This window comes from Malus domestica, chromosome 13 (assembly GCF_042453785.1).
Source record: "Malus domestica chromosome 13, GDT2T_hap1".
Classification (NCBI taxonomy): Eukaryota; Viridiplantae; Streptophyta; class Magnoliopsida; order Rosales; family Rosaceae; genus Malus; species Malus domestica.
The window spans coordinates 19,122,078-19,142,580 of record NC_091673.1 but is presented as its reverse complement, the minus strand read 5'-3'; the positions used below and the strand labels follow the sequence as shown (position 1 = coordinate 19,142,580).

At 38.2% G+C, this 20,503-nt stretch overlaps 2 protein-coding genes across 2 annotated transcripts; one reads left to right on the top strand and one right to left on the bottom strand.

The window, feature by feature from the left end:
* Positions 1 to 13,711: 13,711 nt before the first annotated feature.
* LOC103453417 (uncharacterized) lies at positions 13,712 to 16,283 on the bottom strand. Its single transcript, XM_008392960.4, has 5 exons — positions 15,935 to 16,283; positions 15,363 to 15,480; positions 15,162 to 15,251; positions 14,772 to 14,870; positions 13,712 to 14,099 (listed from the first exon to the last, which is right to left on the bottom strand). Exons 1-5 carry the CDS (start codon positions 16,000 to 16,002, stop codon positions 13,995 to 13,997), a joined length of 480 nt encoding a protein of 159 aa, XP_008391182.1. The 5' UTR covers positions 16,003 to 16,283; the 3' UTR covers positions 13,712 to 13,994.
* Positions 16,284 to 18,011: 1,728 nt separating this feature from the next.
* On the top strand, positions 18,012 to 20,449 carry LOC103453416 (uncharacterized). Its single transcript, XM_008392959.4, has 5 exons — positions 18,012 to 18,225; positions 19,555 to 19,669; positions 19,770 to 19,859; positions 19,944 to 20,042; positions 20,146 to 20,449. Exons 1-5 carry the CDS (start codon positions 18,158 to 18,160, stop codon positions 20,248 to 20,250), a joined length of 477 nt encoding a protein of 158 aa, XP_008391181.3. The 5' UTR covers positions 18,012 to 18,157; the 3' UTR covers positions 20,251 to 20,449.
* The last annotated feature ends 54 nt before the right edge of the window (positions 20,450 to 20,503 follow it).

Genomic DNA, 20,503 nt, shown 5'->3' with positions numbered 1-20,503 from the left:
AAGAAGGGTCATTCAGGTACTGGATGATAGATGTTCTCCAGTTCTCTATCTCAGGCTCTTCAGTCATTACATACAGGCTCAATCCTCTTTCAAAGATAGAGATGAGACTTCTCCTTTGTATCTCTACTTTCATCTCAGGCCCTCCTTCTTAAACCTGTGCTCTAAAAGCCCTATGTGCCATTTCATTGGCAATTAAGTTTTCTTATCTAGGAATATGGCTAATTGTTGCTTCATTACCCCAATATCCCAATAATTAAGTTTGCTTACCTGTGCTCTGAAGGCTGAGCAAATGATCTTCTCCAGTAAGTTATACAAGAAGATTAAAGAGGTGAAGAAAGTAAACCAGGAGGTTGAGGAGTCAGAAGCCCAGTTAGCCAACAGCAATATAGCTTTAGAAGAGCCAAGTCGTATTTTTACCATAATGCAGACTTGTCATTCTAGGATAGTTTCCTTTGCTAATGATGTAAACTTGTAATTTAGGGCTTCTGTACTTTCCTAATTATTTAATAAAAAGATCTCTCCCTATTTTGCTATTTTACTTGCTTATTCTAACAGAAACAACTGCTTTTAGACATACAAAGAATTCCTCACCCCTTCTCTAAGTATCAAACTTAATTAATATAACAGTCTCTAACATCCCAAAGAGTTGGGTGGTACTTCTTTAGAAGTTTAGCATTGATTGGATGTTTCTGTAAATCTCCTTCTAAATCCGCTAAGTAATAAGCTATTCTGTCTAATACTTTGGTAATTGTAAAAAGGTCTTCCCAAGTAAGACTCAATTTCCCAAAACCTCAAACTTGAGCTCCCCAGGGCGAAACTGTTTCTACACCAATTCTTCTTCTTCAAAAAGTCTTCAGTTATACTTTCTTATTGTAGGCTCGGGCAACAGCCTTTTTCCCTTCTTGGATCTTGTTTAGAGCTTTAATTCGGGCAACATCCAAGTCCTCAATTCCTTGACATATGGCTTGAATAAATTCATCACTATGTAGGCCAAATAGGTTCTGAAGCCTCACAGAATTCACATTGATCTCCATAGGGAGCACTGTATCTTGCCTGAATGTCAATGTATAAGGAGTAATCCTAGTTCATGCTCTTTTTAAGGTTTTATAAGCCTAAAAAGTATCTCCTAACATCTCATGCCACATTTCTATACTATCTGCCATTTTTCTAGGCTATCTGCCACCACTCTTTTAATGATGTTCCCCAATATCTTGTTGCTAGCTTCTGCTTGACCATTAGATTGGGATAATAAAGGATAGACTGGATCATCTTTATCTTGAACTTAGCTACAAACTCCTCCACTTCTTTTGAAATGAATGAAGGCCCTATGTCTGTAATAATCGTTTCAAGCACCCCATATCTATGTAGGATTTTGGTCTCAATGAACTTCTTCATAGTAGTTGAATTAATGGTCTTTATAGCTGAAGCTTCAACCCACTTAGTAAAGTAATCAGTTGCCACTATTATGAAGGTGTGCCCTTTGCTAGAAGCTGGGTATATTTGCCCGATAAAGTCCATAGCCCACCCTTTGAAAGGTCATGGCTTTACTACTGGATTCAAGGGCACTAATGGTGTATGTTAGAGAGGTCCATGCCTTTGGCATTTCTCACATCATCTAGCATAAGCTTTACAATATTTCTCCATGTTGGGCTAGAAGTAGCCATATCTTCTTAGCAACCATCTCATCTTTGGACCCTTATTTATTGTTGTGTGAACGAACTTCATGTATGATAGTTTGAACCTTGGATTGCATCTAATACATATTAGATAACTCAGATATTTCATATGTGACTTACTATGTTTTTGCTTGACTAGCATCTTTGGCAGTTAAACTGTTTCAACTATATATATATATATATATATATATATATATATATATATATATATATGTTGTTAAATTTGGGTTTACTTTCGATAGAATTATGCTAGTACGCTCCAAATGCCTTTATACACCTCAGCCATCACCCTCATTGATTCTTCTAGACCCAAGTATATTAATAAAAGCCTATCTGGAGTCTTTCTCAGCAAAGTTTTATTCCACATAACAAACTTAGTTGCATGTTGTCTAATCTTCTTACTAGTGGGAGAAGAAGGGCCATTCAAGGATTGGAGAAAGTACTGGATGATAGATGTTCACCAGTTCTCTATCTTAGGCTCTTCAGTCATTACATCCAGGCTAAATCCTCTTTCAAAGATAGAGGGGAGACTTCTCCTTTGTATCTCTACTTTCATCTCAAACCCTCCTTCTTGAAGTTGTGCTCCAAAAGCCCTATGTGCCATTTCATTGGCAGTTAAGTTTGCTTATCTAGGAATATTGCTAATTGTTGCTTCATTACCCCCAATATCCCAATAATTAAGTAGCTGCCAAGTAATATCCTGCCATTGTGATATGTCTACACTTGTATTTTCCATTTAATTTATTAATTACCAACTTGGAATCACCATATACTTCTATTTCAGCTGCTCCTAACTTCATTAGAATTTCTAAGCCAATGATCAATATTTCATACTCCGCCTTATTGTTGGTAGTATCCTTATAATCCAGAAGAAATTAGTAGCAATGTTGGACTACCTTTGGATCAATGATGACAATTCTAGTTCCTGCAGCATGTTGTGTGCATGATCCATCGAAATACAGCCTCCAGCGAGTGATCCATAAGCTAGTTATCCTTTTTACTTCTTGTTGTATCCTTTCATCCTTGCCCAACTGAGCCTTATTGGATAGGATCCAAAGGCTAGCCACTTCCAAGGTTCCAAGGATGTTAATGAGTTTCTCTTCGGACTCTTAATGCTCACCTAAGAAGTCTGCAATTGCTTGTTCCTTCACTGTGCTTTGAGGTACATACTGGAAACTGAACTATAACAATGCTAGGATCCATTTCCTAATTCTTCCAGTTAGCATTAGCTTAGACAGCATGTACTTGATCACATCAATTTTGGCAATTATATGGATATGGCAAGGCAACATGTAGTGCCTTAATTTGCTAGCAGCGAAATACAAAGCTAAGCATAATTTCTCAATTGGGGTATATCTTGTTTCTACCTCCGTAAGGATCTTACTAAGGTAGTATATTTCATGTTCTTTTCCTCCTTCATTACTTTGAGCTAATAAATTCCCTATTGATTTCTCGGATGTTGAAATGTAGAGCCTCAAAGGCTTCTCCTACTGGGAAGGCATAAGCATTTGAGGAGAGGCTAAACTGGTATTCACTTTATCAAAGGCCTCTTGATATTAAAGGCCCCACTCAAAATTGTCTTGATTCTTTAATCTTAACAAAGGAGTCAAAGATTGGATCTTGCCTGCAAGATTAGCAATGAATCTTCTCAAAAAGTTAATCTTTCCTAGCAAACTTTGCAATTACACTTTGTTAGTGGGTGTAGGTGACTCCATTATAGCCCTAGCCATGTTCTTGTCCACTTCCACACCTCTTTGATGGACCAAGAACCCCAGAAAGTTGCTCGATTGACCCCAAAAGCACACTTTCTAGGATTTATCTTCAACTTGTGGGTTTTCATTCTCAGCAAGGCTTGTCTGAGGTCTTCCAAGTGTTGTTCTTCAGTTTTAGACCTTACCACGATGTCATCAATGTATACCTCCATGATATGCCCGATTAGACTAAGAAAAATAACATTCATTGCCCTTTGATGTGTAGCACCAGCCTTTTTCAGCCTAAAGGGCATGACAACATATTCATAAGCTCTTATATGTCCTGGGCATCTAAATGTTGTCTTATGTATGTCTTCTTTAGCTATTTTTATTTGATTATATCCAGTATTTCCATCCATAAAAGATAATATTTTGTGTTTTGCAACTGCATCAATGGATAGGTCGGCCATAGGCATAGGATATTCATCTTTGGGAGTTGCTTCATTAATATTTCTATAATCGACACAACATCGAATGGCAGTTAAAGCTTTCGATACAGGTACAATGTTGGTCAGCCATTCTACATATTTTACAGGTCTAATAAAGCCCGCCTTCACTAGCTTCTCAATTTCTTCCTTAACTTTTCCTTCTAGTTCTTTTGACATCATCCTTGGTGCTTGCTTTACCGGCATGTACCCCTCTTTAATATGCATTCTATGCTCTACTAACTTATAGTCTAATCCTAGCATTTATGTGTAATGCCATGCAAAACAATCGTTGAACTTGTGCAAAAGATTAACTATCTTCGCTCGATCTTCTGTTTCCAGCAAGCCACTGAGTTGTATTGGCCTTGGATCTTCCTTAGTTCCCAAATTAATGGTTTCTAATGGGTCTTGAACTTTGGTTACTTGTTTATCGGGCTCTGTAGACAAAAATTCTACTGACTTTGAAGCCTTGGGCTCATATTCTGGCCAATCCAAGTCATATATACATTCTGCCATGTGGGTGGCTGCCTTCATATTTTCTTCTTCCAAAATTTCTCTTCCTTGATCATCTTTGGTGCCTGTAGTTCCCTCTTCCCACTCTGCCATTTCTTTGGTTGAGCTTTTCTTCTCTCTTCTTTCTCTTCCATAATCCAGCAGTTTCTTGATTAAAAACCTGACTGCTTTCACCTACCTGGTCTTTTCTCTTTTGGTCTGTCATCATTGGTACTGGCGGGCAGGGACAATATGAGGCATGTTCCATTCCTCCTAAATGAAAGAAAGTTCTTATTCTAAGAGTCTTTAGGTCGTCACCTTGGTATGGCGGTCATTCCAATCAGCACCTAGACATTGTAGGATCCCAACATTGGGATTGTAGAAATTAGCCTCTGCAACATTAGTCGTGGGGAGAAATGGCTTTGACTCGGCCTCTACTATCTCCCAAAATCCATGTTCTGCAGTAGTGAATTCATGATAGATAGCAATTTGTTGGTGCAAGGTAAATTGTATAGATAAACTCTGGTGTATCCAATCCCTTCCCAGCAACGTCCCATAAGTAGAATTGTTATCCACTATAAAGAATCCCAACATAATCTTCCTGAATCCTAAATCTACTTCTAAATGCAGTATCCCATGTGTTTTGGTGATGGCTCCAGAAAAACTAGACACCATGAAATCAATAGAGATAAGGTATTTCTCACCTCTGCAAAGTTTCTTTATCTGTTTAAGTGGTAGTACATTAACTGATGTCCCCCCCCCCACCAATTTATCAACACCTTTTTAAAATGGACTTTTTCCAAATGAGTTGTCACATATATAGGCTTTAGATGGTTTACTGAGGCCAAACTTGGTTTTTTGAACACCATTTCATCAGAATAAACTTTCTCGGGCTCTTTTCGTGTAAGGTCAGGCAAGTTTGCCAAGCTTGACTCCTTTTTCCTAACTTCTTCAATGTTTACAAGGGCCATCACTGTCTCTTGTGCCAAATAATCATCATCCATTACAGCTGGTTGATTTGGTTTTGCATTGAACATGGAAGACAATAAATAGGTCATGTTGACATGAAAGTTGCTAGGTCCAGGTACTCATTCTTTATTCTTTCCAATCTGTCATAGAAAATGATACATCCAGGCTTGGGCATCTTTGTTTAACATCAACTCGGGCACTTTCTCTTCTTCTATTGTATGGAAATCAAGTAGTTGTTCAGGAATCCCAAATGGAATACCCTCCTACCATGGTGGAGGTACCCCTCTTTCAAGAGATTTGGTTCCAAAACAAATAGGCTCTAGATTCCAACCTAGTGTAGGTACTATCACTATACTATCTTGTATTCTTCTTAATACCCTGTATTTCCCTATATTAGGGGTTTGAGAGACATGATCTCATCCGCCTTCAGCCTTTCTATTAGCTCTTTCTACTTCTTTCATGTTCTTCCGCTAGGTTGTCTCTCTCCTCTTTGGGTAAACTCCTCAAACTTAACATCCTCAAAAGCTTCTAAAATAGCAAGAAATTTTAGTGAGTTCATATGAGCCTTATGTTGTCTCTGAACCCTTTTTATCATGAATGCCCTCATTTCTTTGATAGGTTTTCCATCTTTTCCCACTATATACCATTTTAAGCCAAGTCGAGCCAAATTCACCTTTGTAACTGGTGGTATTGGGCTTATGGTCTTTTCTAGTCTCCCGTATCTCATGTTATCGTGGCTGGTTGGCTATGGGGTCTTAACATCCACCCAGTGTGGTAACATCACATTTTTATCTTCCACTTCTTCAGAGGTTTCAAAGTTCCTAAATAACTCAGATAAATTCTTAGGCTCTGAATCTCCTCCCAACCTCTAGAACACATTATTAGTAGTCTCCTTATTTGCTTCATTAGCCTGAAGAATACTCCTACAAGCATCTTGTTCTTCTATCTCCTTCATTTTGACCAACTCGTGATCAATGATGGCACCTAATGCTGGTACCTCGAGCTCACATTCATATTGACATCTACTGCACAAAACCATTCTTTTAACCATAGCTATTTCGGGATTTTCGGGCAACCTCTTGCTGCCTTCTAACACCTACATGCCTCCATTCTTTCTCATTTCCCATCCAGGATAACATTTCCATTTCCCCTCTCAACCCAATTAAGATTTGTCATGTTGATTGAGGCTTCAAGGAATAGGTAAAATGTCAATCATCATGTTAGCCTTCCAACAACAACTTCCCTTTGATTATAAGATATTGAATCTAATCTATAAATTGTACATAATTGGCAGTGGAGTGATTGAAGGTTAAGTGGATCTTGCAATACTTATTTCCTCTGAGTTCTTCAGGTTTAGGCATCTTTTTAGTGTTGTCGGGCAAGATTACCCAAGCTATTACTAGTTCTTCATAGATGTCTGCGGCCTTAGTCAGGTCAAATGAATATGACTGATACTTTGGAGGTTTAATGGGTACAAACCCTCCATCATTCATCACGATCTTCTAATCCTTAATAGGTTGAACCAATCCTTTCATCATCAAATGTTTGAAAGGAGTAGTCATCTCTGCAGCACATAGCTTTATCCCTTCCCACAGGCTATTGTCATTTTTTCCCACCTCTAGGCCTTCAAACTCCAGTTGAAGTATTGATGTTTTATTTTTATAAAAATGAGGTACTTTAAATGAATGCTTCACTTGTTGTTCTTCTATCAATAGCTTTTCATACTTAGATGCCGCAATCACGAGCTTCTGAAGTTCATTAAACTGCACATCATAGAACTTCTTCCTCAGAGGTAGTTTCAGAGCTTCTAGACAATGGCTATGAGTTGAGCATGGTTGATGGGGAACTAGCATCTCATCCTGGTCTTCCTAAACCTCATCATAAAATCCTATGTGGACTCGTGTTCATATTGCTTTACTTCCACCAGACCATTAATGGTCAGGTTTCACCCTATAAAACTACTCATGAACAGCCATCTCCATTTGCACCATGTTAACAACAAAATTAGGGGGTAACAAAGAGTACCATTGGGAAGCCAATCCCATCAGTGAGTTCCCAAACAATCTCAATTTGTAGTTGGGATTATCCTCGAACGCCACACAGTGATTTGAAAATTTGAAAATGTGATCTCTAGAAGATCCATTACAATCTTCTAAGCTGAAAGTTAGGACCGGGCATTTTGAAATTGAAAGGGAAAGGATTTTGCTCATCAACATACTCAAGATAAGGCTTCATATATGTTATTCTAAACATCGAGCGAGCTTGAGGTTGAGCATTTTGTACCACCATCCTTCTTAACTCTGCCAACGCATTCCTCAGTTGTTGATTGGCCATATTATTGTGTGGGGGATAAGAAGTCCCCCACTTCGGGCCATGGTCGATGCCTAAGAAAGTTTCCCTCTGTATGTCGAGCTACCTCCATCTAGCTTTTCCTCCTCATTTATTAGCCAATGGTGGTGGCCTGTAAGGATAAAGCTTGCCTTCAGCAGTGGATAAGCTTTTCCCACTCGTTTCTCCAACCGAGTTAGATGTACCGATCTTTATTCCTTCTTACCCAATTTGTCTCCTAACATTTGGTAGTGGTGGCGAAAAATCAGGCAAGCCTATCTCTTAAAATTCCACATTAGGGTCTTCTTGATGACTGATCTCAACCTTTTCCTTCTTTTTCCCTTTGTTCTTTTTCTCTTGAACTGCTAACTTTTTTTCTGGGCTTGTCTTCACGACTCCTTCACTGGCATAGCCATCTTTTGGTGTGGAGTATTCTAACTTTTACTTTCTTTGTAGCGTTCCTGTTAAGGAACATATGCTACTAATCTATCATCTGGTTTCCAGAGAAATTCTCCATACTTTTCAATATTTTCATCATGGTGGCTTGCAAATCTTCATTAGTGACTTTTCCATCCGACTTTTCTGAAGAGGTCGGGCTTTCTATGATATTGGGGCCGTGTGGTAAAGGAAAGTCTTCTGGGTGATCTTTCATGTCTGCTTATGGCTGACAAAAAGGTTACCCGAATTCTATCTTCCACTTGAATGTTCGATCATTCCTTCGTCTTGGCATACAATACTACAAACTGTGTCCCACAGAGCGAGCCAAAATTATGTTCGAGTTAAATCTGTCCCTCACACAACTCCCTTGGGTCTTGCCTATCGAGCAAGGTTTGTTGCTTGGTGTACTGCAATATGAGTTTTTTATTAGTTTGAATGGTGCCTTTATTAGGCCTTGAGGCTCACAGTCAAAGCTAATATGAGTCGGAGCATGCCACTGTTATCCTTTGTATAACAGATTGTTATTTTAGCTATTAGATTGATTACTTGCGCCACAAGTTACTTCTACTTCTTAGTTTAATTGGATTGTTCATAGATGAGTTAAGTTTGTATAAAGTTCTTTTTCTTGCCTTGTAAACAATGACTTTTACTCATAATATCATATGTACAATTAAATGAAGTTCAAGGCCCTTCAAGTTATTTCTTTGGTTACCAGTTTAGACTAACAGTAAATAAGCAAGATTAATTAGTTTGACAAGATTAATCATAGATGATACTTGAAAGAAGGCAGTTGAAAATGACATAGGATCCAATGAAAGATGCATAAACAACAAATCTACTTTATGTAAGTACAAACAAAATAGACTCGAGCAAGATTACAACCTTGTCAGGCAAGGTTCGTCTTATTGTAACCACTTTTCTTTGTATTTTACAAAGATTAAAGTCTTAGAAAATGAAATATAAACCAGGTTTACAAAAGAGATTCAGTACTACAACACAAGGGAGGGAGCAGAGCTTCAAAAACTTTGACAAAAGATAGTTTTCTATGGTAGACCTGCGACTAAAAAGGGTAAAGGTTGAACAAACTAAGGCTTTTTGGTTTCTTGCTGTTAGAGTGTAGAGTTGAGTGTCTTTTGATTGATTGGTTAAAAGAGCTCTTCGTTGTGTCCTTCATTGCTTTTATAGACTTTGTAGCCCGATTGTCCAAGCCTTCCCTTTTGGTGATGGCTCCAGAGTATGGTGAGTCACTATCTAGTTTAGTTATTTACCTACCCATGCCATGGAAAAGTGCTTTTTACTGGGGATGAGCTGCCCTCTGTCACTTGTTACTTCCCACGTAGGCTTGCTGCCTATTCCTTGGCAAAAATAATTTTAAATTCTTCCCCTGGGCTGCCAACTATCCCAGCCTAATTTCCTCCTACTTTTTGCATTCTTAGGCCTTTAACCGCACTAAGTGCAACATTAAATATCCACCTAAACATAAGTAGTTTACACGCTTAAGTGGAATGGCATGACTTACGAATTTGGTTGGTAGGGTCAGAACTCATGTCATTCAAAATCTTCATCGAATGTGGCGATGAGATTTTCATCAAGAGGTCAAAACCTGAACCCGTTATAAGATCATATTCAACCTTAACAGGTAGGTATAACGGTTAACAATGGAGGAAAGAGTGGAGATGAAGAATGGGCATAGCTCCAACGTATTTTTGTATTATATTTGTTTAATAAAAATGACCGTTACATTTCTCACAGAGTGGGATTCTCTCCCTCCTACTTTATCTCCCCTTCCCTCTTCTTCTATTTGAATGCTCACGATTAAGTCACGTCAACATCTTTTGCTGACTTTTTATAGAAAGAGAGACAAAAAGTAAAGTGTGACAGGAAGGGAGAAAATATAGGAGATGAAGAAGAGAGAACCTTACTCCTTTTCTCACACCCCACGTGTGCTCTTATACCATTCTCACACCCCATGTGTGCTCTTATACCATTCCCACACCCTACTTACCTGCTGAAATTTCTATATACTCACTAAAAACAACCAATAACCTCATTTAACCACTAATTAAACTACCACTATGATTAAGACAATCACTAATGCTATCATTACTACCCCCTTAAAGAATAACATTGTCCTTAAGGTTAATTGAAAATTGAAATTTGAATTTGGGTAATTAAGTCATCATAATCTTCCCAAGTAGTTTCCTCTTTGTTGTTGATTTCTCAATGTATAAGCAATTGAACTCTGACTGCATTTCCTTTCTTGTACATTCTTCTTTTAAGGCATTGTTAGAGGAGTTTGCTACATTAATCCATCTTATGTAACTGAAGGCAAACTTGTTACTAATGTAGCATCTGGCCCAAGGTGCTTCTTAAGACAACTCAACATAGGGTGGATTTTAATTAATTCCATCTGGCAACTTCAGTTTGTAGGCAACTTGTCTAATCCTTTTCCAACACCTTAAAAGGATTATCGTATAATTTGTGATAAGCATGTGAAGCTAGAGGCTGCAATTGATAAGAGATTAACCTTAGATAAACCAAATCTCACACAGAAAATTCTATTTTAGCTCTATGCTTGTCAGCTCGAACTTTCATCCGATTCTGAGCTATATCTAGACTAATCTTCAACATAGACAACAATCTATCCCTTGATATTAAACTTTGCTCCACCTTGTCCAGTTGGGTTTTCCAAACTCATAAGTATCAATGTAAGGCGGAGGATACCCATAAACCATCTTAAATGGTGTGTTGGTAGAAGTGTGTATGAGGTGTTATAACTCCATTCTGCCCATGCTAGCCACTGCACACACTTTTTAGGTTGATAACTTGTAAAGCATCTCAAATACGTTTCTAAACATTTATTAACCACCACAATTTAGTTATCACTTTAAGGATGATAATCTGAGCTCATACACAACTTGGATCCTTGTAACTTAAAGGATTCCCTATAGAATGCATTAAGAAAGATGGAATCTCTATCACTAACTATAGTAGCTGGCATCCCTTGCAATTTGAACACATTGTCCACAAACAAGTGAGCCACATGAACAGCAATATAAGGATGAGATAAAGCCATGAAATGGGCATATTTAGACAATCAATATACTACCACCATGATAACTGACCTTCCCTTGCACATTGGTAGTCCAACTACAAAGTCCATACTAATATCAGTCCAAAATTTGTTAAGGAGGGGTTGCAACAAATCAGGAAGGAAATTGGTTTCATATTTGTTTTGTTGACAAACCCAATAGAAATCCCTCTTTATAATCTGATGTCTTGATGTCTTCATATTTGGTTAGTTACTTTTTGTTGTACAGTTGTTATAAATATTTATGAGAGAGACCCCACTAACTTACTTTATTGTGAATTTCATTTCAGTATTTCAATTTGAATTTATCACACCCCTGCACCCAAGCATCTCGTGTTGATCCTAGATGTATGTTGAGATTAAGGCTTCACATTTGGACTTCTAGTACATTTTGTTTTGGTACATTTAAAATCTAAACATACCAAAAGTCGGTAGTTTATTTTCAAATGTACCATATAGGGCTGGGCAAAAGGGTCCTGGACCCGTGGGTCGGGGCGGGTAATTGCAAATCGGGGCGGGTACATATATTGTAAATTCAAAACGGGGCTGGGCAGGGTGGTCCATTTAATTAGTGGGGCGGGGTGGGTACAAATTTCAGATAAAATGGGCCCCCAACCCATTTCCACTGGGAGATTAAATCTCCGCCGTTCATTTGTTTAGGTTATGTAGAATTCTCCAGACACTCTCAGAACTCTCGACTTCTCCATCATGATCTTTCTCCTGAACTTAACATTTCGTGCCATCTCTGTCAATCGAGGTCCATCCTACCCACCACTTGACCACCATCTCCGACGTCGATCGAGGTCCCTCTCACCCGCCATCAGGACGAGTTCGTCGACGTTAAGCATTTAAAGTACAGTAATTGGGTATTGCTTGTTTCTCTCTCTCCTCTCTCTGGAATGGAAGAGAATAGAATAGAAAAGAAGGTTGTAATGATTGATAGGATTCCTCTTGCTTCTTTTCTCTTATCATGTGTTGGGTAGGTCAAAGAGGAAAAAGAGGGACTGCAGGTGTTATTGGTCTGAAGGCATTTACAAAGGAAAACAAGGAGACACAAGAGATGAGAAACCTTTTAGGGTTGTTTAGTTTTTGGGGGAATTTTCCGATATGGGTTTTGGTTTACTTTTTTCTTTTTTTTTTTTTTCTTTTTTTTTTTTTTTTTGAGATCAATCAGTAAGATATGGGTTTGGTTTGGGGGTATTTGTGATATGGGATTTGTTTGATTTTGACTTGATGTGGGATTTGCTTGATTTTCTGATAGGATTTATGTGATTGTACATCGACTGCGTCGAAATCACAGCAGCGAGTAGGCTCACCAAATGAGTCACGACTCACGAAATCAGCTCACCATCGGAGAAGACGAAGATTACGAAGCTCCAGATCGGAGAAGACGATGGGCTCAATTCGACTGCTGCACATCGGAGAAGACGAAGACTGTGAGGCTCCAGATCGGAGAAGAAAAAGATTGGACCCGTGGACCCAGCTCGAATCGGCCCGTTTGAAACGGACCAGGTTAGGTCCGGTTCCAAAATTTGAAATTCCATTACTCGCCCCGACCTAGCCCATTGCATTTTCATGCGGGTCCAGTCCGGTCCCTCCAAATTTGGGCCCGGCCCGTGCCCAGCCCTAGTACCATAAGTTTTAAATACTTTTAAGGCCATGAATTTAAAATTCCTAGATTTTAGGAAATTAGTTAATTAGGTAGTTTAAGTGGATATACATTAAATACATAGAAAAATGCTGAGCTGGCAATTAATCAGAGCATCTTAATCAAATTTTGTAAACAAACAGATATTTAGTCTAAACAAGTTAGAAAAAATGTAGGGGATTCTAATTACTCCATCAGACATTTGCAGAGACGCAGTAAGGTTGACTTAAGTGGTTAGTAGAGTTGACTATGGGCCACAATCTACTCTTGGGCCTTAGGCCAAGCTTGTATCCAGGTCCAAAGCCACACTAAACGCAGCCCGAGTTTTAAGCTAATCTAATTTCACCCATAAAAGCCACAGGGTTAAATGCAGGAGTTGAAAGAAGCATTGATCTCTGATGCATTCTTTCACTTTTGTCAACCTCTTTGCTTTTCATTGAATCTTTTTTCAACGCCTTGTACGACGACACGGACAAAAGCAATGAATTATACAGCCTCACTCGGCCAGCAACTGTAATGGTGGGATTGTGGGGCGGTGGCTACTGTGTCAGACTCTTTTAAGTCATTGTGGATGTAGAAGCCTACGACAGATTCTCCATCATTACAGCATTTCAGTTCAATATGTGTACATTTTTTCTATAAAATCTTATTATTAGACTACAATGCCAGGTACCGATGAACCTAATTCCATACCATACCTATCATCAAAAACACTCGGGAGAGGAATGCGATGCTTAAGCTGCAGTGGATGGTTGAATTTGCGTGTTTTAATCTAAACATCTAACCGTCATAAACTCAATGCATCGCATACACCGGTATCGCATACACCGGTATGTTGTAGAACTCTTAATGACAATGAACATGGTTAACTAATTAAAGATCTCAAATCGAAGAATAGAAAAGTTGCACCTTGAGAAAATACCAATAAATAACGTACGTTTCTTGGCGTTGCACCGTCGTCTACAACAAACTGGCTAAGTAATACTACGAACAAAACACCAGCCCCAGAAAATAAAGAAAACGCCTTCGTACCGCTAAAAATCTTGTTTCCCTAAAAATCTGAAGAGGGGGACCGAAATACAGACAGAGATACAGGCATACAAAACTAGTTTCCTCAAGGAATAGTCAGGTGAAGTAAAAAACCTAAACCCACGCATAATCCAAGGTTCCGTCCTCTCATGTAGTTTTTGGTTTTGGAACTCTTTTCCTGAGTTGTTGTCTCTTTGGTATCGATGTCTTCATGCCTACGAAAAAAAGCAGAGCCCCGAAGAATGCCAAGTTCTGCAAATCATACAAAGTAAATCAGTAACAATGATTTAGCAGTTTTTTCTTTGGTTTTTCAGCTTTGCACAGCATGCCTCTCTTAACCTATCTTATCGCCTAAACAAATTGACCATGGGGTCCCCAATATTAATAAAAAGGGGCAGCCTTGTGCAAGCAGCTTCTAAGCTAAGGGAGGGTCCAAGTCACAACGGAGCAACCTTACTCTTAGGCCAACAATCATACCGTCATTTACCAAAAAGAAAATGAATTATCCTCATTCCGTGAAATTTAAATATTAGGACCAAAAAAGAAGTAAAATTACGTTTTCATCTTGGAGTTTGATCCTACTCACCTTGATTCCAGCAGTTTAAAACGTAACACAAGTACCATTCTAACCATATCAAATTTTTCCAAATTAGTCATTTCCTCATCTTAGCATATACACGAGCCGTCAATTTACCAGTAAAATTACAGTTTCATCCCTGGTTGCTGAGTATTTTATGGTTTGACCTGGTTGCTGAGTAACTCATACATGTTATGTCTACAAATTTGATGAAATATCTAATTTGAAAATTAAAAGGATAACCTAACCTTGTTGAGTCCTAAATCACAGGGATCAACATTAAAATATGGACAAAACAACACGTATTAAAAGTGTGCTTGGGAGAATAAGGAAACTTGATTGCTAACCTGAGTAAACTGAAAAAAGAGTTGATTGAATTCTGTCTTCTCGGGATCATAGTTGTAGAAATCATACAAGATAGGAGTAGCAATGGCCTGATGCAGAAGCTGCACAAAAATATAGCGAAACACATGTTTTAGCGGCTATTATTGGCCTAAAGGTCGTACCCAGTGCACAAGGCTCCCGCTTTACGCAGGGTCTAGGAGAGGTGAATGTCGGCTAGCCTTACCCCCATTTATGGAGAGGCTGCTCCCAAGTCTCGAACTCGAGACCTACCACTCATGGGCGAAGGCACTTGCCATCGCACCAAGTGCGACCTCTAGCGGCTATTATTGGCCTACGGGTACAAAAACAAGATCGAGATCAGAGTCTCAGACAACCAAATCACAGTTACAAACCAGCAAATAGGCTCCAATAGAAGAACCAAAGATGAAGAGAAGACCCCCAATGCCCTTCAATGCCACCATGGCCGCCACTAAATGTTTGATCTGCCAATCACAAAGTACAAAAGTCACTTAGGTAACCAACTGAAAACGGTATTTGATCAAAACATTAAGAAATAACTGGACTCAAGTAATTAAACCAAATTAATCTCTTACTTCAACTTGTTTGGGCACTTGCACACCAGTGTGAGTTGACAGATGATTCGAGAAAACGTCGAATTTTGGTCTTAGATATTCTGCTGCGGGTCCCCCGTCCACACCAAATTCATTGAACCTATAAATAGAAACCAACTGTAAGCATATGAACTGTCTCATCAAAATCAAGCCTCGTTACAAAATGAATGATGTGAACGCATAACAATTAACAAGTATTCATTATAGATCGACAGCCTGACAACGTAACATACTATCGTAATTACTAATCTACATACCAAATAAATGCAATATGCTTAAATCATATCATTTTACAACTCATATTCTTCAATTAACTTGGATCCAACTACGAATGCATCACCAAAACTGAAAAAAAAAATTGATATAGAAAAACAAATAAATGGTAGCAAACAACAAATTACATAAAAATAAATAAAAATTAAGAAAATCCATGCATGCATGTTTGATGAACTATAATTATACATCAGATTTTGCATAATTTAAACTTCAAAAAAAATAAATAAAGAAAAGAAGAAAATAAAAAACAGGGAGGGGAGACAGAGATCTGGGCTTACTCATGCCAAGCAGAGAGGAAGAAGACAGAGGCGAAAAGAAGGCGTCCAACGAACGAAACGAAAGCCATGGTCGGATGCCGTACGAGGAGAGACCCAACTCTCGATGCCAAGGAAGAAGGAACCAAGGAACTCGGACAGACAGGGCGAGAGCGATAAGGGCGGAGTAGATCTAGGGAACGACGTCGTAAGGGGGGCGACGGATGCACGCGTTCGAAAATTTAAAAGAGTAAAGCGGTGGTTGGTTGGATTCGAATATTGGGTACTCTCGGGAGTATTATAATGGCGGTGTACTCGCGGCTTATTGGTGAAGGTTTGGGGATCCGCGGGCCTACGCGTAATGCGCTCACCCATCATTTTGGTTGGATTTGTTTGTTTGTATTGGGGACTAACGTGGCGGTTTTGGAAAGAGAGTGTGAGCATTGTTTTACATTTTTACCCTTTGCAATGTTTTGAAATTTAAGTTAAAAGTGCCCTTCACCATGTAGTTGTTTTGCATCTTTCATTGCTTGCATTTACTTTTGAGATAACAACATGCTATCCATTTAAATGTTTTGAAGTTATATTTACGTTTTTTTGGGTGTTTGGCATTCCGGTAGATAGTAAAATTTAATCACATGATAATTATTGACCTCACTTTTTTTGTTGATATAGATGTCTTATTTGTACCAAATGAATCAAAAAGTAATCATTGAGTTTCTGATTCACCTTTATCGTTGTCTCGTATGATCTAAGATGATAACTAGTTGCACAGCATTGTCATAATGGTGCAAGTGTGGCTTCTATAATGCCACATCTACCACATCATCAATTTAACTGAGGATCATACAAGCAAACATAGAGTAGAAATTGATACCATTATCAAGTACAACCCTTGAATTACCAGTATAAGGAGGAGGTCTTGAAGATTGCCTTCACGGTCCAATCGGGTCACATAGAGCAATTTTTTAGTGTATTCAGAATACGGTTATATAATGTTATCATTTGCTCAAACTATAACACTGAGTTTTATTTACCAATATACTCTAAAAGCATGATATGTTAATAATGTTGTCTACTTTTATTATAAAACACGAAATGGTATATCGTTTAATTTGTATTTCTGGAACTTACAAAAGTTTCACCAACAGAAGAAAAGAAAAGTCGTTTACAAACAGAATACTTGAGCAAATGCATTGCATAGATTGGATCCCGACAATTATAATAAGATGGAAAGTGAAAGCGGCAAAAGGAAAACATTAATTTGAAAATAATGGGCATTAGTAGAATTGTAATTAAAGAAAGGAAGCAAATGCGTGCATGTTTTCCATTGGATCTGGATTATTCCATTATTCAATTCCACGACTCATCACTTTTATATTGTTTAGTTTGCACCCTCTCCCAGATTTCCTTTTCCTTTTTGGTTTTTTTACTTGAATATAATATTACATAATTATTCAAATTGAAAATCCAATGCATCTGCCCACATCTCATGACCTCATGCACAAGCTGTAGTCATCAGATGTAGATCAAGGTAAGTCAAGTGATCAGGGTTGTTGAGTGTATTCGCGATAAAAGTGTAATTTTTTATTTATTTTTTTTAAGATTAAAAAAAGAGTTGTATAAAGAATATTACCTATATGCTTCCGCTAAAAGAAGTATAATTCAAATAATTGTTATCCCTCCCTAACAATTATAAGAATGACAACATTATATCATATTGGGTTTAGGGTTTAGTGTTCGAGGTCTAGCTTAAATTTGTCAGTGTGATCCTCACCTCTACCTTTAAGTGGGAATTCCACCTAGTACGCTGGGACGAAATATTTTTTTGTCTTTTAGATTGAATCTAGTTTTAATATAGAATTAGTTTGTAAAACAAATTTGGACACAACTTTTGTTAGGATTTAAAAACCAAAACCAAAACTTATTGAAGCCAAACCATTAAATTTGTTTCAAAAAATAAAATTCAGAAAGTAAATTTTGTTCAATAAACAAGTGATAGGGTCAAATAAAATCGTTTCTTGTGAGTTGTCACGCAATGAATCATAGTAAATCGGGTCAAAGTCTACGGCCCTCGTCCGGTTCGGATTTGGACTATCCAAAGGAACCGGGCTTAAAAATTGGCTTCTTTAAATAAAGAAGCCAAAACGAAAGGACCGCCCGCACACCAACCCATCGGAGACTAGGAACCCCGTCGTTTTCGGCACTCTGTCGTCGCTTCTTCTTTCTCCTCTTCTGCACAAAACAATGGGGTTCGTCTCCTTCCTCGGCCGCGTCCTCTTCGCCTCCATCTTCATCCTCTCTGCCTGGCAAGCGTAAGCGCTCTCTCTCTCTCTCTCTCTGTCTCTCTAGATCTGCTGTATTAGGGCTTCTCTCTCTCTCTACCATACATGCTTACTCCATCAACTTGTTTACTGTTAGCTGATTTATTTGCTTTACTTCTCCGATCTAACTTTTGTAAGCATGTTGCCGTTGGTTTTTTTTCAGATTTCTGATGCCTCTGCATAACATGTGTGTGTTTGTGCGTTTGAAATTTTCGAAGTGAGATTTCAATAAAAAAATATTGTTTTCTAAGAAAATAATTCAAGGGCTCTGGGTTGTTGTTACTACTTACTGTTCGATTTATTAGTGAACTGACTGAGATCTATTAATCTGTGGTCAGTTTCCAAATCCCGGTTGTTTTAATTAATCTCGGCCACGTAGAGAGAGTGAGGTGGTTGAATGAATTGTGAAGATCTAGTAACCTTTTGTGTTGTCTTATGGAATCTTGATTAAGCATAATTTTTTCCGACACAGAAGGAACTTATTTGCGTATCTATGAAGTTTGGTTGGGTGCTCCTTGTCTGGTCTTTTGTAAATGAACTTTGGATTTCTTTTTCGGCAGACAAGGATGTGGGTTTGGTTGAATTGTGTCTAACAACTTATTTTACATGTGTAGAATCTTTTTTGGCTTCCTAAATGCTGGTTTGGTTGAAATGTTGGTTCAAGTGCTTGTTATAGTTACAAAACTTCCATGTGTATATAGTTGGGATCCAGTTTTCCGGTCTCGTTCGTTTGTTTTGGACGGAATAATTTCCATGTAGAGTATGGAATGGCACTTCAGTTGATAATTTTAATTTCAAAATGTGGTTTCCATTTTCTCTATAGCGGTCGTAAAAAGTATTGTTATTTCTATACTTCAAGTCCCCCCACTTTCGCATTCCTCAGCACCAGCACACACATATGTAAATTTATTTATTTGTGGATATTGGTCAAGGAATTGGCCATTGAGCTGCTCTGACCAATGTAGAGTGAGGAGGTTTTTGACACATGCCAACGTTTACCTCACAAAGAAAAGAATGCAAGATAAAAGTTGTTACAGTTCCAGTTTATAGTTTGTAACTCCTCGCATGAGTTTTCTGCCCTGATATTGTTAAGTTTCAGTATCTTCAGGCGCCTTACCCGTTGGTTTGCTATTGTTTTAACTTTTACATATTATTTACAGCCTTGCTGTGTATCCGTTTGTATGCTATATTGCAAGAATTATGCACGACTTTGCTAGGCTTGTTGTTGAGATTGTCAAAAATTCTGTTGCACTTTGATGTGTTTAAAAATTAAAAACAATATCATGTTCCTTTGTGTTGATGGCACATCTGTATATGTAGGTTTAATGAATTTGGTGTTGATGGTGGCCCTGCTGCAAAGGACTTGTCTCCCAAGTTTAATGTGTTCAAGAAAAATTTGTCTGCTAAGCTAGGGGTTGCAATACCGGAGATAGACGTAAGTATTTTTATTTCTTTCTCTGCAGTTTCTCCCTTGGATTCTATGGTCATGTTGCGCATTCGTAGTTTGATTTTTGATATGGGAATTTCTTGTACAGGTAAGACATTTAGCTGCTGGTGTGGTAGCAATGAAGGGGCTTGGAGGACTTCTATTCGTACTTAACAGTTCCTTTGGAGCTACTCTCCTGGTTAGTATTCATTTTTTCCAAGTTTCTGATCAACATATTAGGTTTTTGAAAATTATTGACACGTGTAACGTTATTCTATTGTAGCTTCTACAATTGGCGATTACCACTCCCCTTATCTATGATTTCTACAATTACAGTCCTGAAAACGCCAAATTTGGCATACTCCTAAATGAGTTCTTGCAGGTTGGTATACACTGCGTATTGCTATATATGTTTGTTCATCGTATATCAATATTCCATGTGAGTGGCAACTTAATCTGCTGAGATTCCATTTTCTTTGTTACAGCACACAGCGCTTTTTGGTGCGCTGCTTTTCTTCATTGGCATGAAGAACTCAATTCCAAAGAGGCAAGTCAAAAAGAAGGCCGCCCCAAAAACCAAAACGGGTTAGAAGTATATCAAGGGGGTAATAGATCTTCAAGAAGCGTTTAAAGTTTAGGTTGTTGAAGTTGCTGCTGCTCCCCATACTTATGACAGGGAGGATAAGTATTCTTATCAACACTCTTGTAATTTTATTCGAATGTTCTTTGGTAGGATTCATTACTTTGATTATTCCCTGTTGTGGGGTTCAGAAACACTGTTTACTTGAAGTTCTGAATTGGTTGTGGCCTGTGGTTTTCCTTTGCTCACAAGTCATACAATCT